This window comes from Vicia villosa, linkage group LG5, assembly GCF_029867415.1.
Source record: "Vicia villosa cultivar HV-30 ecotype Madison, WI linkage group LG5, Vvil1.0, whole genome shotgun sequence".
Taxonomy (NCBI): domain Eukaryota; kingdom Viridiplantae; phylum Streptophyta; class Magnoliopsida; order Fabales; family Fabaceae; genus Vicia; species Vicia villosa.
Window position 1 is genome coordinate 106628154 of NC_081184.1, and position 24986 is coordinate 106653139.

At 34.8% G+C, this 24986-nt stretch overlaps 4 protein-coding genes and 1 long non-coding RNA gene across 6 annotated transcripts; 3 read left to right on the plus strand and 2 right to left on the minus strand.

Annotated features, from left to right (window-relative positions):
* Window positions 1-2600: 2600 nt before the first annotated feature.
* Window positions 2601-4726, plus strand: LOC131601959 (nudix hydrolase 7-like). The gene is made up of 8 exons (XM_058873895.1): window positions 2601-2961; window positions 3047-3112; window positions 3340-3477; window positions 3594-3671; window positions 3752-3802; window positions 3902-3936; window positions 4047-4155; window positions 4356-4726. The coding sequence occupies exons 1-8, from the start codon at window positions 2824-2826 to the stop codon at window positions 4557-4559; spliced, it is 819 nt and encodes a 272-aa protein (XP_058729878.1). The 5' UTR covers window positions 2601-2823; the 3' UTR covers window positions 4560-4726.
* Window positions 4727-4872: 146 nt separating this feature from the next.
* On the plus strand, window positions 4873-6170 carry LOC131601956 (pentatricopeptide repeat-containing protein At1g06140, mitochondrial-like). The gene has a single exon (XM_058873894.1). The coding sequence runs from the start codon at window positions 5208-5210 to the stop codon at window positions 6168-6170; it is 963 nt and encodes a 320-aa protein (XP_058729877.1). The 5' UTR covers window positions 4873-5207.
* A 2052-nt stretch (window positions 6171-8222) lies between these two features.
* On the minus strand, window positions 8223-10607 carry LOC131601955 (exonuclease V, chloroplastic-like). Its single transcript, XM_058873893.1, has 7 exons — window positions 9978-10607; window positions 9801-9905; window positions 9598-9719; window positions 9337-9486; window positions 9096-9249; window positions 8904-8980; window positions 8223-8790 (listed from the first exon to the last, which is right to left on the minus strand). Exons 1-7 carry the CDS (start codon window positions 10365-10367, stop codon window positions 8541-8543), a joined length of 1248 nt encoding a protein of 415 aa, XP_058729876.1. The 5' UTR covers window positions 10368-10607; the 3' UTR covers window positions 8223-8540.
* A 6375-nt stretch (window positions 10608-16982) lies between these two features.
* On the plus strand, window positions 16983-19692 carry LOC131606993 (vicilin-like seed storage protein At2g28490). The gene is made up of 5 exons (XM_058879060.1): window positions 16983-17289; window positions 17372-17556; window positions 17636-17722; window positions 18786-19184; window positions 19266-19692. The coding sequence occupies exons 1-5, from the start codon at window positions 16983-16985 to the stop codon at window positions 19686-19688; spliced, it is 1401 nt and encodes a 466-aa protein (XP_058735043.1). The 3' UTR covers window positions 19689-19692.
* Window positions 19693-21583: 1891 nt separating this feature from the next.
* On the minus strand, window positions 21584-23970 carry LOC131606994 (uncharacterized). 2 transcript variants are annotated; one of them, XR_009285155.1, is made up of 5 exons: window positions 23599-23970; window positions 23400-23503; window positions 23028-23232; window positions 22579-22846; window positions 21584-22443 (listed from the first exon to the last, which is right to left on the minus strand). It is a non-coding gene; the product is annotated as an uncharacterized LOC131606994 (long non-coding RNA). The 2 variants fall into 2 exon arrangements; XR_009285154.1 differs by having other exon boundaries at window positions 21584-22495.
* Window positions 23971-24986: the final 1016 nt, after the last annotated feature.

The following is a 24986-nucleotide window of genomic DNA, read 5'->3' on the forward strand; positions in this document are numbered from 1 at the left end:
TTACACTCGGGGCACAAAAGCCTGGAAATCATTGCACAAACTAAATAATACAAAGCAAAAAAGAAAATCAAGTCCGAGCATGTGAAACCGAGGCATTGGGATATCCTTCCTAATTCAGCCAAAAAGAAGACTTAAATGGGTCCGATGCCTCGGAAGAAATTATTCCACCCGAACAGAACTTCCTCGCCTTTTCCACAACTCATTCTCGGACTCCGATCACCTCCCGCATAGTTTGTTGAAAAATTTCATGAAGCAAACGCTCAAGACCTGCCACCTCATCCTAGAGAGCTTTCAATGCCTCTGCATCCTTCTAATGCTCCTTTCTGACATATTTCTCCTCAACAGAATCATAAGCAACCTTGTGTTACTCCTCTACATCTTGGAGAGAGCCCTTGAATTTAATCACAAAAGAAACTAGAGTTGAAGGAGAGCCATGTAATTCCACTACCTCCCGCAAAGAATTAGAAACTTGAACTTCCTCCTGCAATGAAATGAGCACCTTCTGAAGGTTTGTTCACTTCAGCTCCATATCTTTGACCTTCACTTTCATAGTATGCCTTCCTTGAAGGGACTAACCGGGGCCAAGACACATCCCCGTCCAGCAGAGAGGAGAGAAAAGACAATACCAACTTTGAACATTCTACAAATGATCTCGGAAGCCATTTCCATCTTATCCCCTTCAGGAAGATTCTTAACGAAGGATAAATCCGACAACTAGATAATAGTAGCAGCCTCCTCAGGAGTGCATGGGAGCCGAAAAGAAAAAATATTTGACATCTTTATAAAGGGATTCAGCTCCCCAGAAGCATCATCTTCAACAACGCAACTCTGCTTTGGAGAAGAATCACCCCAAGGAGATTGTTGTTCCTTGTTCTGAGCCAAAGTTTCTGTAGCCAGGGTAGAAGACGGGACCGAAGCATAAATGAGGGCAGAAGAAGAAGTCCTAGTGTTTGAGCACAACTCGGATACCTTGGGCATCATCAAGGATTTGAAACATATTCAACTTGCTTATTTTATCCTTGCTATCTGTAAAATGCAATCACACGTGTAAAAAAACCTGAAGACTTTATTCTCACTAAAGTTTTTTCTCCTCTTCCCAGTATTAGTTGCACTCATGATAACCTAAGTATCAATCCACCTTTTCCTCATTTAAGGAAGGGGAACCTCGCCAAAGTCGAACCCTTTCTCCTTGCCAAGCCCTTGAAACCAGGATTGCATATCACCTTTCATTGTTACCTAGTTAGGAAAAAGATATCCTGGCAGGGTAAAGTAAGAGCCAACATCCCGATTGAAGTGGATCTTAGACCAATACTTTGGATATGAAATCCGAAAATATTAAGGAGAATCGATGGGAAGATAGCAGAAAACGGAGTGAGCTGTAGGAGTGATGGGTTTCATTAAGAAAAAACCTCTCAGAAAATCACCCCATTCAAAATAAAGGGGTCGAACGAAGAGACGACCCTGTGAAGTTGGAAAATCCCCTGGTTACGAAAGTTTTCCAGGGTTGTGCGCCTTAAACGAAAAAGATCAAAGAATATATTAATACCGGGTTTCTAGGACTTGTGCTCGACATACAGTTGAAAGCCCCTCACATATGCCCATGATCCCTCACATATGGTTTCTAGGACTTTAGGGTGTTCCCTCATTTGCAAACTGGCTCGTATCTCCTCTTTTGATAAAACGGGAGGGGGCATTGAGACCTCAGCGTGGTTTATTCCTCCGCCTACATTTGTTACAAGGGCATCTAACGATTCAAAAGAAGAAGTTTATTCCTCCAAGGAAACTTTAGATATCTCTTCTAACTAAGAAAACCGATCCTAAGCGATTCAATCCTTATTCGTACCTCACTATGATATAAAGGCCGATTAATGATGTTTAAGGCTTACCCGACTCCTTCGGTGCCCCGATAAGTCTTGAAGACCCAATCGACTAAGGCTCAATCCATCAAAGGCCCAATCCATTTGACCCGAATATAAAACAATCCACATGCAATGAGAAGGGACACAATCTTTAATCACCAATTTCATTATACTCATCTTGAATCTTGACTTGAGCGTTGAAGTGCTAACCATGCATGTCCATCCTGCACCACCTTAAAGGAGATCAGAGCCACAATTCAAAATCAATAGCTATCAACCCCTCATCATTTCTGCTTCCTCCGTGAGGCTAGAACATCCATTTTTGTTCTCGAACAAAACACTAAATAAATATGATATGTATTATATGTAAATAGAAAAAAAATAATAAATATCAGTAATTTATTTTCTTATATTATTTTATTGATTTCTAACATTCTTGCTAAAAATTTAAATTAAAAAGATAAATTAAAATAAAAAAATAAAATAAACTTATCATATTTTAATATTGGATAGATTAAAACATGATATAGTTTAACCTAAACTAGTTAGGATTATAAATTTTATTTATGGTGGGAGTAGAAAAAAAAACTATACCTGGTATTGAATATTAAATTATGAATGACTTTTGGAACGATGTTAAGAACACACGCTTCACGATCTCTCCACGAAAACTTGGTTCAATTTCAAATACCAAGCATTTTCGAAAAGTCTTATAAAAATTGAAAAAGTCTTATAAAAAACACCGAGTTTGAAATTTAAAAATGTTGAAACGCGTAACGCAGTGGAATGTCTATTAATTTCTATTCTATTTAAGAACAGAAAAACAAAAATACATCATTTCATTATTAACATTCTTTTTTGAATTTCATTGAAAGAGAGAGGTTTGTTAGAAACGGCCAAGTTAGTAGCCAAACCACTTTTCGTTCTTCTGTTTCAATTCGTAGTCCTTTTTTGTTTCATTCAAATGGATGCTGAAAAGATTGAAGAAATGAGTGTTGAAGAGGATAAATTCGGAGGAGTTACTCTAACCGTTCAAAGCCCTATGGATTCTGATTCATTTGCTTCTAAATTGGAGGATTCAATGTCTCAATGGAGTCAACAGGTTAATTAGTTAGTTAATTACCTACATTCACTAATTAATCACTATTATTATTACAGTTTCAATTAATTTAATTTCTTCAAAACAGGGAAAAAAGGGAATATGGATCAATTTGCCCTTACAGCATTCAAATCTTGTTCATTCTGCTGTCCAGGTATATATACGGTCCATTTTCATTTTATTAACTAAAGTGAACAAAGTTATGATAATTTGAGATTTGGAGAAATGTCGGTACCCGAGTCCATATCCGCATGGGGAACCATGTTTGCAACAATATGTTTATACCCATACAGTGCAAGCTTGAATGTATATTTTAATGCAGCATATAGGTTAGAAAGTGAGTGCATGTTGATACAAACAGCTTTTTTAACTGCATTGCAGGCTGGATTTAGGTACCATCATGCTGAGTCAGATTACTTGATGCTTGTATATTGGATCCCAGATACCCCTGATAGCATTCCTGCAAATGCTTCACACCGTGTTGGCGTTGGTGCTTTTGTCGTCAATGACAAGAGAGAGGTAATCTATTTGATATATGCTTTTGTACTGCTTGTGTTAAATAAAATCTTTTATATTTTATATTGTGATAACGCCGGTCTGTTATTCTGTTTGAACGGTCTTGTTTCATTTGATAGGTGCTTGTGGTTCAGGAAACCAGTGGTAAATTTGGTGGCACAGGTGTATGGAAGATGCCTACTGGAGCTGTGAATGAAGTATATATCAAATTGGTTATTGATCAAAATTTTTGAAAATTTTAATATGATCTTTTGATTCATTATAATTCTATTTGCAGGGCGAGGATATTTCTGATGCTGTAATTAGAGAAGTGAAGGAAGAGACAGGGGTAAGCAAACAAATAAAATACAGTATAGAATAAGTTCTACCACTTCATTTGTTTGAACTTTCTCAAATTCTGATGCCATTACTTTTGTTCTTCCTTCAGATAGAGACAAAGTTTGTTGAAGTTTTAGCATTCAGGTAAGAGTGACACATGCAGTGTGAATGTTGGCATATATTAAGTAAATGCTGCTGCAATATATGGCCTGTTACTGACCTTTATGTTCTTCTTCCTGTCTCTTTGGTATCAGGCAAAGCCATAAATCTTTCTTTCAGAAATCAGACATGTTCTTTGTTTGCATGTTGCAACCTCAATCCTTTGACATTCAAAGTCAGGCCTCAGAAATTGAAGCAACTAAGGTATCTTTATATGTTCTTAAGGCCATTATAACAGAAATTATCAATTGAAAAAGAAAACAAAATACTCTTACAAGGCCATGTCAATGATAGTTGTATCCTAATAATCAATCTTGATATTTGTTCCGGAAAACTTTATAAGGTTTTAGGGTGTTTTTTGACTTGTGGTGACCATTCTAACATAGTTTTGTTTTTCTTTTCAGTGGATGCCGGTTGAAGATTATGCAGCTCAGCCCTTTGTGCAAGAAAATGAGCTCTTTGATTTTATTGCGAAAATATGTTTATCAAAGTTGAATGGCAACTACACTGGTTTTTCTAACGTATCTACTACTACATCTTCTGGCAAAAAAACTTATCTGTATCTTAACAGTGATGCTATTGGTAACAACTTGTTAGCTTCCAAATAGCAAGCTTAGCATGAAGCTTGCTTTGTTACTCTCAACGACCATTTGCTTCGAAGTGCGCCTGAATTTCATGACCATTTATATTCTTTACATTCTTTGTATAGATATATCATATCATGTAAATAGGGATACTATCAACTAATATAAATATGAACCAAATTGATTTTCAATGTCTGCAAAATCTTCCATCCATTGACTATCTAAATATATTCTTTTTAATAAATTTTTGGCACTTCTGATCTTTAGTCATTTTATGGTAAAATACTAGTGTTCCTGTCACTTTGAATATGCTATTTAATTTAAGTTTTTTCCTCCTAAGTTCCTCCTCAATTTTGAGACAATTATTAAGATTTAGATGAGCAATATTTTATTTCTGTTGCAGATCATCAACATAATCTAAGTCAACAATTTATTATTATTTTCTTGTGATACATTTTATTGTGAGTTTGGATTGGTGTTGATACAAGGTTAATGCGATGGTGATGTCATTGTTGTTGTGTTGTATTGGTTTTGAAAGTTACAGTAACGTGACAAGGAAGAGTGTCTGTTGATTTGGTCATATTAAAAAGGTTCGACGTTGGTTAGTAAAACAAAGGGTGCAATTTTATAAATTCCGTTCATTCTGCAGCAACCTAGTATCCCATTTTTGTGATGATTAAGGTGATGGCCAAACATCATGAACTCAAACCAATCTACGCCGCTCATCTCGACAAATGTTGTTCCTCAAAAAACACAAACAACCTCAAAATAATCCACGCTCGCACCATCGTTTTGGGCATTTCACACCACGATTTCATTCGAACCAAACTCGTATCTTGTTATGCTTCATGTTCCCAATTGCACCAAGCTAATATCCTCTTTTCATTCACGAATCGCCAACCCGTTTTCCTCTTTAACTCTCTCATCAGAGCCTATTCATCTCTTAACATGTTCTCTCATTCTCTCTCCCTTTTTCGAAGAATGGTTTTTTCTAATAAGCCATTTGATCGTCACACTTTGCCTCTTGTGTTGAAATCTTGCGCTGGGCTATCGGCTTTAAGGCTGGGGCGACAGGTTCATGGAGCTGTTTTGGTTAATGGGTTTGGGTTGGATTTGAAAAATTCGAATGCTTTGATACATATGTATTGTAAGTGTGGACATTTGGATTTTGCACGCAAAGTGTTTGACGGAATGTGGAAGAGAAATGTGATTACTTGGTCGACGATGATGGCGGGGTATGGAATGCATGGTAGGTTTGAAGAGGTTTTTGAGATGTTTTATAGAATGGTGGAAGTTGGAGAGAGGCCGGATGGTGTTACTTTTACTGTAGTTTTGACTGCATGTAGTCATGGCGGTTTTGTAGAGAAGGGGAGGGAAATATTTGAGATGATGAAAGTGGGGTTTGGGGTGAAACCTGAGGTGAGACATTATACATGTATGGTGGATATGTTGGGGAGGGTTGGTTTAGTGGAAGAAGCAGAGAAGTTGATTTTGAGAATGGATGTTGAACCTGATGAAGCTTTGTGGGGTGCCCTGTTGGCGGCATGTAAAACTCATGGGAAGGTTGATGTGGCTGAGAGAATTGCAGAGAGGGTTTATGGTACAGAACTTAGTGTTGTTGCATCCTCAAATTAAATTTTAATATACCTGTATTTCGGTAATTGTGGAAGGGATTAATCCTATCGTGGGTGCTGGAAAATCAGTTGCTATGAGGTAGATGTATCAATTTGTATCAGTAAATGAAGAATTTGTGCGGACTGCCCCATTTAGCACATTGTGTCACATTAAAGAAAATTGCAGAAAAAACCGGTGTTATTGTGGAAGCTTCAATGTATAATTTCTTAATTGTCAAAAACATATTGGGACACAAAAACAAGGCTCCTAACGTCATCCCAAACAAATACTAAGAGTCCAAAGGTGAGAAATTTTTTTCGAAATACGGTAGCAAAGAGAACACATGTAAGGATGTCTAGAAAGCGTCTACTGAAGACAACAGCCACACACAGTGCCATTCTGCAAAGGAAGAAGGAGACCTTGCGGGAATACATTGACAGATTCACCACAGAAGCTGTACAGGTAATAGGGGTGAGTGACAAGTTGAAGTGTTGGATCTTTAAGGAAGGTTTGATGCCAGATAACATGTTTAGAGAAAAACTGGATTTGGAAGAGCTGTGGAGCATGAGTGAACTACTTGCCTGTGCTCAACCGTATATCAACTACGAGGAGGAGATTAGGGAATTGGTGAGTAGAACTAAGTTAAGTGTCAATGTCATGGATAGGTGGAAATGGTCAACACTTGAATATACTGTTAAAGAAGCATATAAAGTGATCATTGAAGGGTTGGCTTCGGGGGAAGGTGAACGTAATGCGTACGATACTGATTGGAATAGACTAGTCCCATTAAAAGTATCAGTATTCGTTTGGAGACTGTTGCAGAATAAAATTCCTACTAGGGATAATCTAATCAAACGAGGCATCTTGGATGTTTCTCAAAATTCATCCCCGTTTCACAAAATTCATGTGGGTTTAAAAGTAATAGATTGCAAGGATTTTAATTCTTCTGGTGTTTTGCTTTTGGAACGGTACTGAGCCGGTTATGTTCAGTGAGGATTCCTTGGTGATATCTTTGTTCCGCGGTCTGTTTCAGGATTGATCGCCGCCAATCAGATTTCAATCTCAGAGCTACTGAATGTCATGATCTTATAGGGTTGTTTTTTCTATTTTATCTTGGATCTTTATCCTGTATGGAATTTGTGTGGGATAAAGATCCAAGTGTTTTTTTTAGTAGTAATGGGGTATGAGGTTTCCTTTTAGTAGAACCGGTGTGTTTAGACAGTACTGCACTATTGTGTAATGTTCTGGATTGGCTTGTAATGGCATGACTTATGCCGTGTTTGTTCTTTTTAATTTAATTGGCTTTTCAAAAAAAAACTACGAGGAGGAGCTGCCGGCTGAAGAAATTGAAAAAAACCGAAACAACAAACGCCGGCAGAGATAGAGAGAGGAGCAAGGTTACAATTACAAACAATAGCTTAAAAAAATTAAAATAGATTCAATTTCTGTTTTTTACCCTACAAAATTTCAGCATGATATTTTTTTCTTACAGAAAATTGATACTCGAGAACGTTCCTCATCATGTCATTTGTTTAACTATATGTTTACCTGAATCTTTTATTGTTGCACTTTCAACTAATTAAAATGCAACCTGGTTAAGTTATGGGTTTGATGTTATTTTGACAAATTTGGTGTTAATTGAGTGTGATTTACTTTAGAGTTTATTTTTCGTTTTTTGGACCTTCTCAAAGTCTCGTGCAATTACTTTTGTTCTGTCTGCAATATATGGTCTGCTATTGACATTTTCTGTCTAACATAGTTTCCTTATTAGGACTTGAGCCAAATGCTTTATTATACTGTATTGATAGGAAAGATGCTGCAGAAATCATTGTTGTTGCAACTGCAAGAAAAAGAAGCAGCCATTGTTGTACAACCAAGTTGAATTTTGACTCAATGGAAAAAGCATATTGTTGTACAAGTGAAATATTTGTAATTATCGTGTGGCATTTTTTTCAAGTGAAATATTTTTCTCTACAATCACCTCTTCTAGTATTTGAATTTGGATTATCCATCAAAGTGCTACTCATCACAACCATTTCAGATGGTGAGTTTGAAAGTATTAATACAAATTTTACACTTGTATCCCAAAAATAAACTATAACTTTATACATGAATATGGAATATTTGTAGTTACAAAAATAATTAACACAGCTACAACAACAACAATGCATTGGATAAATGCATAAAACAATGCTTAAAATAAACCTAGGCCTATAAGTTATAACCGTCAAGATTCTGTTCTCTCGCATGGATTTGGATGAAACCGCGAGAAAAAAGATGTCATCAGGGGAAGACTTTTACTAGAACAGATAAACAACCTGGTTGTTTGAAATATCACACTTTTTCTTGTTTTCAACCTTTATTGAAGAGAGTCAACACTTAGATAGAAATTTAGTTTTCTTTGGCTTTTGAATCATTGCTTGTATTGGCACTCATTTCCTTACTATCATCAGTATTTACAGGGCAGACAGGGGCGTATTGACAGAATCGACATTTCCAGCGCTCGTCTTCGTGAACATACGCAGCTTCTCGCTCTCCAAGCCAAAACTCAAGACAAGAATGAATTTGATCCTTTAGCCACTTGGAATCATATGCAAATTTATCTTCGCAAAGCAATGAATGGTCTTTCTGATACTCATATCTGACATGAAGCAAACAAAACCATGTCTCCTTACAAATTCAAACTTTAAATTCATGAAAAATTACAAAGACTTATGACAAAATACTATTTTGAACTCAAAATTCTGAGTATACCTCAATAAAAGCTGATCATTAGCCGGGGATAACATCGTAAATGTATTTCTGTAATATCTCACCACATCATCAAGGGTCTGCATGCAACATCAATCAACCAACTAAATTATCTTAGTTCTAGAAACAAAAAAAATTCAATGACAACAAACAAGTGGTAGCTAGCAAGCAAGCAACTCATTCTCTTGTACTTACCACAGCAGAAAATCCAGAGTCAGCACTTATCACTTTGAGATCTTCACATAGAATACTATGAGGGTTTAAGCCAAAATAAGTAAAAAAGCTTTTAGAAGGAAAGTTATCAGCAACTAAATTGTCCCACATATACTTGTAACACATCAATTGAAGCCTGCCAAAAGGAACAACAGTATAAGGATTCCATTAAATGAATTTTCACATTGACAGAATGAAATAGATGGCGAAAGAATAAGCATACCTTCCATTTCTTCGTTGTGGTTCGGCTGGAAGTGTATCTCGAGCTCGAGTCTTTGTGTCTATTAGTATTGGATTATGATCATTTTCTGTTAATGGCATCCGAACCTCGTCAATCACTCCTATCATCCATATATCGTCTGCAAAGCCTATTCTGATATCAGAAGAACAGTTTATCACAAACTAAAACTACCCAATTCCCACCATAAAAAACAAGTAAACTTAGAGAAGTTCGGGATTGAGTAATGAGACGTCATCAACTTACATCGGCAATTCTCGAGTTAATCCTTCAAACAACAACTGATTCACACCATTGATAAAATTAAGAAGCTTTAGGGCCCATCGATCTTCTTGCGATTGAACCTTCACTTCCACGCGTGTTATAACCTGCATATCAGCAACACTTATCATCACTCCAATGTCATCATCCAACAATTTAAAACGATACAAAACTCGATCAAGTAGTACCTCTGCTTCGAGTTTCGCGTGTCGAGCAATGCCAGCTTTCATAAATTGATTGACCTTTTTCCCTCCAAGAAGGAGTGAAAACTCCATTTGTTTAGGGCACCATTCCTATCATACTATACTATTAATCTAATAATTCATTACATCTAAGAATCATATAATTAATGAATCAAATTATACCGTGGACGTGAGATCGGTGACAGACAAAGCACGTCTCTTCCTGAATCTCCGAAGAAACGAATCCGAAACCGCGGGTTTCTTCGGAGAATTAACATGTCTGAGAGTATCTTCAATATCACCACATGAAGAAGAAGAAATCTTTCGTTTGGAAAGAAGAGTGATCGAGTTAATGGAGAGTGAAGTGTTGTGAAGACGAGGAGAAGAAGAAGGTGTTGAAGAAGTACAACAGGAAGAAAGAGAACGAGCGAAAATCGAAGAAGAAGTGACAGAAGCATAAGCTGCTTCTATGAGAGCCATTTCTTCGTCGCTGACGATTTCAATTGGAATATTGTTTTTATTATTATTGTTGTTTTTGTTATTGTTGGATGAGGATGTTTCGGGTTCGGCCATGTTTGATGGTGTTGTTTTCTTTGACCACAGAAAATGTTTGGTTTGAGATGGTAAAAGTGACCGTTGAAAACGCCGTGTTTTTCTGGGTTTCAATTCTTTGGATTTACTATTACTAGTTACTACCACACCAGAAGATAGATCCAAGCTTCTCTTATACTCTCCTCTTACTCAATTTTTTTATTAACTATTTAAACTTTAAAATATTTTCAATTTAATGAATATGGTTCTAGTTTTATTTCAAATAATTATAAAATGATTTTTAATAATTATCACCGTTATTTTCATTTTTTAAATAAATAAACGTTATTGATGTTGCTCTTACAAGTACCAAACTCCATTTTAATTAACTCATCAACTTATGGTATCCTACAAAAGACACCAAATTGTAAATGGCTAAATGTATCCTAAAAAAACAATTCGTTGTGTCTTTTCAACTTTCTTTTTAGCTATCCTATTTAATTTAAGTTTTAGCGAAGTGTATTAACTTTGTATAAAAAAGACAATATACATGACTCTCTCCATCTTATTATATTAGAAGAAACAAAGCACAACAAATATATATATTTTTTTTATAGAAAAGAGTAGTATAAATAATTATTTTAGAGGGTTAAGAAATATGGTTGGATCGATCATATAAAATTGATTTGTAAGATGAAGATTCTCCCCTTTATAAAGACATGTTCAGACCATATATTATTCGATTTGAGACTCTTAACATACCCTCTCACGTCTATGATTGAATATTTAAAGTGTGAAAAATAAATGATGGGTGACTCAATAGCGAAAATCTGATAGCAGGTGACCTACTAAATTTTAAACTAGATTCTTGATACCATATTAAAAAATGTGACTAAGTCTAACTAAATCCTTCAAAATCGACTTATAAAATGAAGATTGTCTAATGTGAGACTTTTAACATATATCCCAATTCTCTCTAACCCTTCACCAAAATCCACTCCTCCCAGTTCCATAAACCACATCAATGCATCCTTTCAACTGGCATAACCGCTATCCCCAACACTCACTATGTCACCACATTTCTTAACATAGACATAAATACATTTTTGGTCCCTCTATTTTAATGCTTTTAAATTTTTAGTCCAATCATTTCAAAATTCAGCTTTTTGGTCATTCAACTTTACTTCCTTTAAAATTTTGTTGGGCTCTTTCAATTTTGCAGATGTGACAATAATGACTACATGTAAAGTTAATTTTTAAAGATGTGACATTGATTATTAAGATAATTTATTAATTTATATTTTTTAAAGTAAATTAATAACTGTAATTAATTTTTTTAAAAATTTATTTGGAAATTAATTAATAAATTGCAAAAAAAAAAATCTAGGGTAAGGTCCGATTCTTTGTAAGATCTCTTCCACCCAAAAATATGAGAATTTAACTTGTCACCCCTAGTTATTCTTGGCACCCCTCAAACTTAATCAAAGGATTATAATATTCTTGTAAAATATCTTAATCATTTTCAAAATTCACTCAAATCTTGTGGAAATTTTAAAATCTCTCTGGCTATACCAAAAATTTCGAGAATCTATCGGAAATTATTGAAAAAATGAGTAATTTATCAGAAATTATAAAATTGTCGGAAATTTTTACCAGAAGTTATGGAATTGTTGAATTTTTTTACCGGAAATTATGGAAATTCCGATTTTTTTGAATCATTTTGTACCAGAAATTTCAGAATTTTCGATAGTTCAAAAATATTTGAAAATATTTCGGAAATTTTGTTACTAGCTTAGAAACTTGGAAATTGGCCGTAGTTCACTAATTTTTGTCATTTTTTCAATTTGCAGCGAGAACCAGGGGGGGAGATAACACCATTGGAGGCAGGATCATTGATAGAGAGGCAACCCGGGCTAGGGCCATTGAGGCCGAGTCTTCCTAACTACGGGCTGAATGAGTAGCTCCAACTGGTTCTCACTGGAAACAATTTGCCGACCAGGTCCAAGCCTAGTTCCACGCACCCCGATGCTGAGCGGTGAGATTATAATAACAACCCCGAGATGATATTGAGGTTGTTCATGCTTAGGAGGTGTAGGGATCCGAGATAGATATGATACCTATTGTTGATGAGGTGGCAATTTCGATGTTGTACTTGTGGCTGAAGAGGTGTCCATTATAGATGCGGAAGTGGATGATGAGGTAGCTCCTTCTCATCTTATTGCTGATGATGATACTCCTACCGGTGATGATACAAACGTTACAAATTCTACTTCGACAGAGGCATCTGTTCTCATTGATGGAGCATTCCCAAGAGGACCTAGTGACTGATCAGTGCTCACCGAGTATGCTGACCATGTCACATACATATTATGGCAGAATGAGGTGTATATATATATAACTTCAATTTATTTATTATTGTTCCATGATGTGTTGAAAGTTTACTAATAATTTTTTAACTTTGTTTGTTAAAGGATCGTCAACCGCTGAAGGTGACATCCCACTGTTCAAAGATGAAGAACTTCCCTAGCAGTCTGATGCTTGAGCAGGCCAAGCTTATTGTTGCTAATTTTGGTCTCCTAGAGTTTACCAATTGCTTATTGACCATGTTGGACACGTGACTTCTGAGTCCTTTTGTTGAACGATGGCACAAGGAGGCATCTTTCTTTCAACTTCCATTTAGGGAGATGACTATCACTTTAGATGATGTCTCCACCTTGGTGCATATCTCTATTGGCGGTATATTCTTTATTACTCTTGTTAATAACTAGACGGTTGTGTCTATGAAGGTTGTACATGATTTAGGAGTCACTAAGGAGAATGTGCTAGAAGAGTTTGATGCTAACAGGGGATGTCAACTCACTTGTCTTGGCTTCGGGATAAGTACGAGGAGCATTTTGGAAATAGAGATGTATGAGGCAACCGCTAGGTTGTGCATGCTATATCTATTAGCATGTACTCTCTTAACGGATAAGTCTCATGTTTATATTGGTGTTCATTTATATTAAACATTAATAAATGAACAACAGATATATCCTAGTTCCCTTGCGAGAACCTCAAGATAATCCAGTCCACCCTTCCGAGGTGATTTCGCCTTAAACACAAGGACTTGATCCACTGTAACCAAACTGATTACAATTGCACGGGCAATAGCCGGTGACTAACATTGCACAGACAACCCCTGTGACTAACAACCTTGCATGGGAAACAATCGATGACTAACACCCAATGACATGTTCAGTGAAATGAGTTAACAGATATAACATTCATAGTTTTCTGCACAAACTACCGTTTGTGACTAAGACCCTTGCACAGGAAACCCCGGTGAATGACTCCTACACAAGCCATTACTTGTGACTAACAACCTTGCACAAGAACCACTTGTGACTGACCAACAATGAAATGTTCAGTGATCTGTTCCACAGATATAATATTTATTAATCCCTTTAGATTCATAACCTTCACTCGATCTTCTAAAAGGATTTCTCACCATGACCGTGATGAGTGCTAAATTGTTGTAAATTTGAGTGTGAATAATTAACACTCATCGGCTTAATTCATTTGTTTTACATCAATAAACCTCAACTTTAGTCCATATTTGGTATAGTTTACGTTATAGTGTATATATTACGTTATCGTGTAAATATCATTGAGTTTAATTGTTTCTATCTCATTTTTGTAGGTATTCAAGCATTGATATTTATTCATAGTTAGATAGAGCATTGAATAAGCTTTCCAACGCTTCGAACCGGGTGCAAATCGGAGTTACGGTTCTCAAGTTATGGCCGAAACAGTGCAAATTTTTTTATGTTTCTGGTGTGTTTCGCCAGGCGAATTTTGGGCTCGCCGGGCGAGCCTGACTAACAAAAAACTGTGAAAAGTTGCTGTGTTGAGCCGTCGGGCGAAGTGGTGCTGATAGAAACACGTTTTAAGGGCCAAAAACACAATTTTTAGGTTATGGTTTGGGTATTTTTTGCTCCCACTCCATCAACAAACATATTTTAGGTAGATTAGCTTAGAAAACAACTATGGAGCTTGCATTTGGATGATCGGAGGTGGATTGATCATCAATCGGAGCTGACAAACCGAGAGATTTTCGGTTCATTTCTCTTCCTCTTTGTGTATTTCTCTTTGGTTGGGTTTTGTATATGATTTTTCTTTGAACTCATGTGTATTTGTTGATCATGGGGTTGTATAAAGTTTGCTTTACAAATCATTATTGATGTTTTTTTTAATCTTTTCGCTTTATGTTTGGATTTGGGTTGTTATAGATATATACCTCACAAATCTTGATTAGATGGATATCTATTAGTTCTAGACTCTAGAGATAGTTTTTGGAGCTAATATTCTCCGTGGTTATCGAAGCTTAATGCCTCTGTGTTGTTTGTGTTGGTTGAGAGATCGTCGATGCGAGCAATACAGTTGTCTGTTGTGTTGTTGAGGCTGACTGAGAGATCGTCGCCGAGATGATATAGTAGTTCTCTCTACTTTGGGTTAGAAATGACTTAGGGTGTGAGCGATGCTTGATGATATTGATGAGTATTGTAGGTTGAGTATAACTGGTCAGTAAGTTTAAGTTTGTGATAAGTAGATTATATGCAATGCCTGATAAGTCTTTTCTTTCTGAAAAATGATTTTTTTTTGTGTTGATATTTTCTTTTCCGTTTTCATGCTTTAAACAATTCAATTCAAACTCATAACTTTGGAAACTGTTGAATAGCAGTTTGATATCACTAATCTCTGTGGACACGATAATTTCCCGGATAAATACTTCCAAATCTTTTGTTGCTTGCCGCTTTACTGCATCAACAGACCGCAACCACTATCTTCTCGAGCTTCTGACCTTCACTCGGTCACTCAAGGAACAATCAAACAATAGTTTGATAAAGGTTTGCTTACAATATAATGCTTCTACACAAGATGGATGTAAACACTAAATTAAGCACATATTATTTAACACATTTCCGAGCAACAACTCATGTGTTAGAATAATTTACATGAAGAATCCTAGACCTAAAACACTATACGAGCAACAATTCTAGTGTTCATTACATTTTTCTACAAAGATGTATATGATTGGAAATTGGATAGCATCTTGTAGTGGTCTTCTTCTTCATCTTCTTTGATCAAGTTCCGAGCAGCAAATTCTTGCTTCTTCTGATTTCTTCCAAGATGCATATGGTGATAGTTGAATGGCATCTTGAAGAATCTTCTTCTTCTTATCAGCTTCAGCATGTGATGATAGTAAAATTTTATATAATTGACTCAAAAAGTTAATAATAATTTTTCTTAGTATTTTATTCAAATTCAAAATGAGAAAAATTCAATTAAAATATTTAAATTATCTAAAACTATTTGTTTTTTAATATGCAGATATGTGAAAGTGTAAAATACGTGAAACATAAATAGTAAAATTCGTGAAACATAAATAGTAAAATTCGTGAAACATGGGTTGGGTATACCCAATAAGTCCAGTAAAATTCACCTAAACTGACCCCAAAAAAAGTGGGTTGGGTCGGGTTATTGGGCAAATACGATTTTCAAAAATGAAAACCCCTTCAAAATAATTGGGTTATGGATAAACCCACACCCAACCCATAAAAGCCATAGGTTATTGAGTAATTATACATTTTTCTCTCTTTTATAATTTGACAAGTGATGATTTTGATGTTTTTAATTTTGTTACTTCAATTTCAACCTTTTGAACATCTTTTATTTAGTAAGTAATAATTTTAACTTATTTAGGATGTCACACTTAGATTATTTTGATGATAACTCTAGTAAATTGAAGGATTTTATGCAATTTTAAGTTTTACGGTAAAGTAACTTTGATTTTTACAAATATATGTTTATGATAAATTTCATTGTACATTTAGATATTTAATGTTTAAAAAAATAGTAGTAATATTTTAAACTATTTATTAAGAAAAAATGTGACATATCATTAATAATTATATAAGGGAGAACCCACTCTCCAACCTAATGTAGTTTTATCTAAATCAGCTCAATGATATTGTGGGTGGTTATTTTATCTCACTTAAACCAATGTATTATGTACGGATTGAGTTATAGTTTTGGCTAAATTCAACCCAAACCGACTCATGTACACCTCTATAAACTAGGATGACTCGGGGGTTTGATTCTCTTGATTTATTGTAGTTTAGTTTCTTTTCCTAGTCCTCTATGTAACATAATAATAATAATAATAATAATAATAATAATAATAATAATAATAATAATAATAATAATAATAATAATAATAATAATAATAAGTTACATCAAAAATATACTTTTCCTGTATAGATATAGGATTCTAAATTCTTAAAAAAAAAAAAAAAATTTAATCCAAACACAAAATTAAAGAATTAACCAATGATTTATCCTTTTAAAACTCACATTTCACATCTTTCCAACTTCCAACAAAATAACAATGTTTAAATTTTGATCAGAAGAAGAAAAAAAAAAAACTAATTGAATGAATATGACAAATGTGAGAGTGTGTCATTGAAGCATGTTTTCTCATTTCTCACTAACCAACTTGTCTACAAACTACATCGCCACCAAAACCTCCCAAGTTCTACATGCACGACACGTGTCACTCTATGTTCTTCACACTCTTCATAAACCACCTTCATCACCGCTTCAATCACAATTGTGATAATGCTATCATCACAGACAGTTACTATCATGGCAAAAACCATAACCACCCTTTTGTTCTTCCTCCTTGTTGGAGGAGTAACCATGACAATGTGTGAACATGAAGAAAGATCATCATCAAGGAAGTTGTTCTTGTTGCAAAACTCCAAGAGTGTTGTCAAAACTGATGCAGGAGAAATGAGGTTGATGCAAAACAATGATGATAAGTTTTTGGATAGAAGCATGCAAATTGGTTTGATTAACATGGAACCAAAATCCTTGTTCATTCCTCAATATCTTGACTCCAATTTGATCATATTTGTCCGTAGAGGTATCATTAGATTCTCTCGTTTATCACTATGTTTGTTTGTTATTTCTGCATAATGAGAGTGAAGTTTTGAACTTTTCTGCAGGGGTAGCAAAGTTGGGATTCATATATGGAGATGAACTAGAGGAAAGGAGATTGAAGACAGGGGACATATATGTAATTCCAGCAGGTTCTGTATTCTATTTAGTGAATATAGGTGAAGGTCAGAGACTTAAAGTCATTTGCAGCATTGACTCCTCTACAAGATTTGGTGATAGTGATACTTTTCGGGTATGTATATTCAGCTCTATAGTTTCACATATTGAACTCATTATATAAGTTGTTTTTAACATTGTTCAATTTTATGCAGTCCTTTTATATTGGTAGTGGAGGAGGAGATAATCCACAGTCTGTTCTTGCTGGATTCGGACCGGCTATTCTCGAAACTGCCTTTAATGTAAGTTATTGTTACAAATAAAATATTCGTGGCTTAAATACCTCTCTACAAAAATGTCTACAAAAACGTATGTTTGTTGTGTTTGGTGTCTGAAATGTGTTGTGTTTGGTGTCTGAAATGTGTTGTGTTTGTTGTGTTTGGTGTCATTTGTTGCCTATGTCTCTCATACGTGTTACAAACGTTAGTAATGTTAGGTTACCTGTTGTCAATGGTTGTCTACGTGTCTGGTACATGTTACGTTAGTAGTGTTACTACTGTTAGGTTATCTTTTATGTTTACAAAAGTGTATTGTTGTGTTTGGTGTCTGATGTGTGTTATGTTAGTAGTGTTAGGTTATGTGTTATGTCTGATGTGTCTGATGTTTGACACTATTGTATGATAGTGTAATGTTTACAAAAATGTATTTGTGTTTGTGTTTGATGTCTAATACGTGTTGTGTGTCTTGTGTTTGGTGTCACCTATTGTCTATGTGTCTCATACGTGATACGTGTTACGTTAGTAGTGTTAGGATACGTGTTGTCACTTGTTGTCTATGTGTCTGATACGTGTTACGTTAGTAGTGTTAGGATCTGTGTTGTCACCTATTGTCTATGGGTCTGATACGTGTTACGTTAGTAGTGTTAGGATACTTGTTGTCACCTATTGTCTATGTGTATGATATTTGATATGTGTTATGTTAGTAGTGTTACGTTATGTGTTATGTCTGATGTGTAGTAGTGTTAGGTTACATCTTGTCACTTGGTGTGTGATACGTGTTGTCTTATAGTGTAATGTTTACAAAAGTGTAGTGTTGTGTTTGGTGTCTGATGTGTGTTATGTTAGTACTTAGTAGTGTTAGGTTATGTGTTATGTCTGATGTGTCTAGTGTCTAACACCATTGATGTGTCTAGTGTCTAACACCATTGTCTGATAGTGTAATGTCAACAAAAGTGTATATGTGTTTGTTTGTGTTTGGTATCTGATGTGTGTTATGTCTGGTGTTTAATACCTGTTATGAACACGTGCTGTGAACTTTCTTATGCAAAAACACAACAAATTTATTTCCTTAATTGATCACTTATAGGAATCAAGAGCAACACTACAAAGAATCTTCAAGAAGAAACAAGACGGGCCAATTGTGTTTATAGACGATTCTCATTCTCCTAACCTCTGGACTAAATTCCTTGAATTGAAGAAGCCAGAAAAAGTACAAAACCTTAAGACATTGGTACAAATCCAAGAAGAAGATGAAGAGGAGAAGCAAACAAGTTGGTCATGGAGGAAACTAATCAAAACAGTATTAGGAAAAGAGAAAAACAACATAGACAACAAAGACACATCTAATTCACCTGACTCATACAACCTCTATGACAGAAAACCTGATTTCAAAAACACTTATGGTAGGAGCAGTGCATTAGATGGATATGATTATTCTCCACTTAAAATACCCGACATCGGTGTTTTTCATGTCGATATAACCGCGGTATGCAAACAAACAAGCCCTTATATAAGTTTATCTTGTTAAAACCAAAACCATTTTCTTATTTTGTTTTTTGTATCATAGGGATCTATGATGGCACCTCATGTGAATCCAAGGGCAACAGAATATACAATGGTATTGCAAGGTTATGGAAAAGTTCAGATACTATTTCCCAATGGAAGCAATGCAATGGAAACAGAAATCAAAGTAGGAGACATATTCTATATACCAAAATACTTTCCATTCTGTCAAATAGCATCAAGAAATGGAGCCTTGGAGTTGTTTGGATTCACAACCTCATCAAAGAAGAACAATCCACAGTTGCTAGCAGGTGGTGCATCAATTCTCAAGACTATTTTAGGACCTGAACTTGCAGCTTCATTTGGTGTGAGTGAGGAGGTTATGAGGAAGGTTGTTGGTGCTCAACATGATGATGTGATGTTTTCTTCAACATGGGCTGCTCCTGGTGGTGGAGGGAAAAAGGAGGAAGATCATGTTTTTGAATAGGTTGTTTAATTGTGGTGAAATAGTTAATAGAGTTGTTTGTATCATGTTTTTTTTTAATGAATTTTAGTTTGGTTCATGTGTTTTGTTTTATTTAGATGTGAGCAAAATGTATTTTCCTTGTCCATGGAATTCTGTTGACAGTCCTACAATGTGATCTCAAGTATCTACTCTTGTGTAGTGTAGAGAGTTCTTCTACACAGTCTGTTGCCAAAGAGAGTCCAATATAGGTTCATTAAAGGAAAAAAGAAGCAGAGTAGGTGAAGGGGAATCAAAGAGAGTCCAGTATAGTTATTTTAAGGGCTGTCATAACTTCTAAGGGTTGTTGTCATAATTTCTCATGGTTGTCATAAATTTTAGAGGTAACGTTTGGGTTGGTCATGGTACGGGTCGTGAAAAAAACTAACTGAACCGAATCAAATCATCGTTTCAAAATTATTCATCGTTTCAAAATTTCGAACTGTTATAAGACAAATTTATTCATCGTTTCAAAATTTCGAACTGTTATAAGACAAATTTTTTTCTGGGTTGTTCATGGTACGGTTCGTGAAAAAAACTGAACCGAAGCAAATCATAGTAAAAATTTATTTGGTATATTGTTTCAAAATTCCGATTTGGTATATTGTTTCAAAATTCCGAACCGTATCGATAGTAAAAATTTATTTGGTATATTGTTTCAAAATTCCGAACCCTATCGAACTGTTATAAGACAAAAAATTTTAACCGTACCGTTTATCTAAGAATCCAACCGTATCGAATCATTAGAAGATAAATTTTTTTAACCAAACCGTTAAACTATTTTTTAATTTATAAAAAAATTAACTTGTTTTAAGCATTTTTTATTTATAGTGTTTTGATTTTAGTTATGGTACAAGCATTTTTTATTTATAGTGTTTTGATTTTAGTTATGGTACAGTTCTAGAACAGTTTGTGTATAATAGTTTGATTCACTATTTAAACATAATGATTTAGTTATTTTAACTTCAGTTCGATTTAGATCTTGGATATTTTTGAACACTATAAAATTAAAAAAAATTTATCATTTAAATTCATCTCTTACAATTCAATTTTAGTTCATAACTTTAAAATTTGTTAGAAACTTTTATGCATAAAACTGTTATATCATATAAAAGTTTTTTGAGCACTTAATAATAGATAAAAATTTCTTAAACATTTAACGATTATTTATTCTGAATTGTTATATTTAAAGAGAAGAAACTCACGGAATTTTGTTGTATTTATGCTTCAAATTCTTTGTAAAATTATATTAATTATATTAATTATTACTTATTTATCAAGTTTGTGGTAACAAATGTGGTTCAAGAGAAAGTAGGTTTCTTTCTCTCGTGTTGTAAAATCAAAAGGTGATGTTGTCTTGTTAATTGTTGTTAGAGGATTGTATAGAGAAGTCAGGTATAGACTTGTACAAAGATCTAACAATAGTGAAAATCTCTCATAAAGGTGTGAGGAGACTAGATATAACTTTTTTGTATCACTTTATTTTTGCTGCACTTTACCTTTTTGTTGTTCATCGTTCATAATTCCAGAAAATATCAAAAAACCAAAAAAAATAGCGAAAGTCTCAATCCACCTCTTGAATCTCTTAGCCACCTGACAAAATTCCAATTATGTTCCCTGCTTTCGTACATGCACATCCGGAAGCACTTTTTTTTCAAAAAAATTGTTTCTTTCCGTAGGTGCATCTACAGAACGTGTTAAAACAGAGTGTTAGATGCACCTATGGAACAGTCTGCTATATTTTCAAATGACATACATTTCATTCTAAAATTCAAATTTTATAACAACAATGGAAAATCCAATTACAGTAAATTAAAGTAATGCAATTTAAAGACAATAGTAAATAATACATCAAAAAAATAAATCGTATAAATCGCCGGCCAATGAATACATATAAAAACCTCGTACACAAATCAAATCAAAATACATACATCACATAAATCCCAGACATCACTACTGTGTGTGTCGGACATCATCATGCGCCTCTCCGTTGCCTCTGGCCCCACCTCCGCATCTGCATCCACCGCGCCGTCTACTGGCTACTCTGCCTCTACCCTCGAGTGACCCACCTGTCCTAGCATGGTTTCTACGGTACAAAAATGTCTCCTCTTCCACCCTAGTGATACCCTCCACTAGACGCAAGCCAGTAGACCCCTTAGGGAATAAACCATTGGCAATGCCTGCTGCGCCATGTCAGCTATCTCACGACACTAAGGAAGAACATATTGAGTATGGTCCATCTGAGTCTGACGAGTCCGCAAAATCTCCACCTAGACTGGTATGGGCGGTGATCCAGGTGCGGTGGGAAGCATGTATGGGTGTGACACGCTAGTACCAGGTGATGTACTCGTCGACGCAGCTCCAGTCCCTCTCTGATGTGGTCGCCCGAGCCTCGGCAGGAACCATGCGGTGCTCCCAGTCTGCAAAGACCTCATCTAGCTGTTGACGGGTCATGGCGATAGGAGCGGAGTCAGAAGGGGGCGAGGTATCGTCTGCTGGTACCCGAACTGACGCATGACACACTCTGGTAGATAACAAACAATGATGGTCGAACTGACCGCCAACCATCCAGAATATAATCCGATCTCATAGAACGGAACCGTCTCACGGTGATCAGCGTAGCAGTCGTAGTAGATGTCCTCAATAGTCATGCGGTCAAGACAACAATTGTAAGGATCCGGCACCTGGTTCCCTCTGAGGGGGGTGAAGGCTCTGGCACGCGGCATGTCCTCAGTGTAACCTGAAACCTCTCCCCAGCCAATAATGTCAGGGAAGTATTGTAGTATCCAACCCTTAAAAAAACACGGTGATCAAACTTACTATCACAAATATATAATAAACTTTGAGAAAATGTAGAAGGATACAAGATTGTTACCACTAAGAGGGTACAGCTGCCAGCCATAGTCCTTGCCTTTCACAGGTATCCCTCTTCGAGTCCGTGGTAGGTGTATGCTAGTGTAGCCGCTCCTCAGTTGTACTCATGGACACATGCGATATTCGATAAGTACGTCAGGTAAACGACGTCTGTGTACGTCGAGCACGTGTCCACAAAGAGCTGAGTGCATATCAAATATAGTAAGTAATATCTCAGCACCCGTTCTCTGTGTATATCCGCCTCTACCTCGTCACCAACAGTCTATTCACTGTTGCAGAGGGTTAAAAACTCCATTTTAATGAATTGATCGTCCATTTTACACATGTAACAGTACATACATTATCTCTAAAACCATATTTCTTACACTACTCAATCATTTCTACACCTAAAAATCAAATTTAGTCTCTATTACAAAAACTTTAAAATAACTCGAGACGTCGTAAACTTACCGATTAAATGGAGTTTGAAACTTATTGAAATGTGTTGGTAGTTGATGTTGACGTTATCGGCCGAACTCGAGAGGAAGAAAACAACTTCGGTGGAAGTTTAATTTTTGAGGTTGAGAGAGTTTGAGAGTTTTGAAATGAGAAAGTGAAGAATGGAGAGAGGAAGAGTATGGTGCGAATATAACGTCAAATGCTTCCTTAGATGCATCTACGGAACAAAACAACGTTAAACAAAAAAAAGATGCTTCCGGAAGTTCATCTACAGAAAAAAGGACATTTTAGACAACTCGCATGGTGTGTGAGATATTTAGAAGGTGTAATAAGTTTCTAAAAAAATATCATAAATCTCTAGAAACATCTTTAAACTTAATTCACCTTTTCCTTTTAGATTATACATAAGTTATATCATTCCATTTGTCAAAATAAGAGTGAAGGTCCATTTTAGTCCCTCACAAAAACTGCAGAGGTCAGATTAGTCCCTGAGAAAAAAAATTCTTATTAAATCCTTTACAAAATTTAACCGAGTCATGTTAGTCCCTCTACTAATATTTTTTCAAATCAATTTTTTTCTTACTTTTGAACCGTGATTGGACTGCTAGTGAAGAGCAATTTTAGTACCTCACAAAAAAAAAGTCCAAATTAGTCCTAAGAAAAAAAATCTCTATTTAATCCCTTACAAAATTTAACTGGATCAAACCGTAGTCCTCCTTACCAAATTTAACACCAATCACCACTGAACCTACGAACGATTGATATTTATTAATTACTTTGATACAAAGTTTATTAACAAAAAAAATAACCATACCTTTTGGTGCTCTTAATTTATAAATAATCATTAATGCCAATGTATGTATATTTCTACAACTAATTTTTTTCTTCATTTATCGTTCTCTTTTGAAAATTTTATCTATCGCCAAAGGCTAAAGCATAAATAAATTATACTTTAATTTTCATCAAATCTTTTTATTGGAGATTTTTACTAGGATTATAAGTAAGGTATATGGGTTAGAGATGTTTAATATTTTTTAATTTCTTAATTTTTCAATTAATGGCTTCTCGCATATCCTAAGTTCTAAAATAAGTTTAATTTAATAAGACATGAAATTTTTATTTATATACAAAACTTCTTTGTTTATTTCATGCAGTTGCAAATAAGAGAATATATCGTCAAATTTTCATGTATTTTTACGCTTTCATCGTCTTCTTTTCTCTATTTTTTCTTGTAACCAATAGTGGTATGCCGTTTTTCACACCACTTTTTAATTTATATTTTAGATATTTTATTACCTTTTAGAAATATTCATTTCTCTTATTTAACATTGCAGATCCCATTCCTTGTATTGTAGACGATGATTGTCCAAAGGTGCAATTTCCTCGATACGTATTGTGCATTAATAAATTTTGTGAGGTGCTTTCTCAAGGAAAAATATAATTGTATTTGTGCAATCTAATGTTAGTATTTTTTTATCTTCATTAAATTATAGAATATATATTAAAAATATTTTCTTGTATAATTATATCCACTTTAATAAATAAAGATAATTATATATTCCAATGAAGTGAAAAACACCATCTAAAATTTTACATACACAGTTATAACATACATATAGAACCTGAATCATTTGGTTTCAACTAGCGGTGTTCAAAAATGTGGTTAACTGAATTGTATACTAGAACTGAATTGCATTTCACTATTAAAAAACTGAACCATTTAAATGGTTAGTGAACTGAACCATTTAATTTAAACAATTCAACTTCAGTTTAAAACCGGTTTAGAACCAGTTTCGTTTTATAAACTGGTTCGAATATATTAGTTTTTTCCTAAAACCAATAATAATAATTTAGCAGAAAAAAATATTTATTTTTCTGAAAATTAAAAATATCTAAAATTAATTTTTTCTTGGAAAATTAAAAAAAATATCGGAAAAATATATTCACTATTTTTATGATTCTATAAATTAT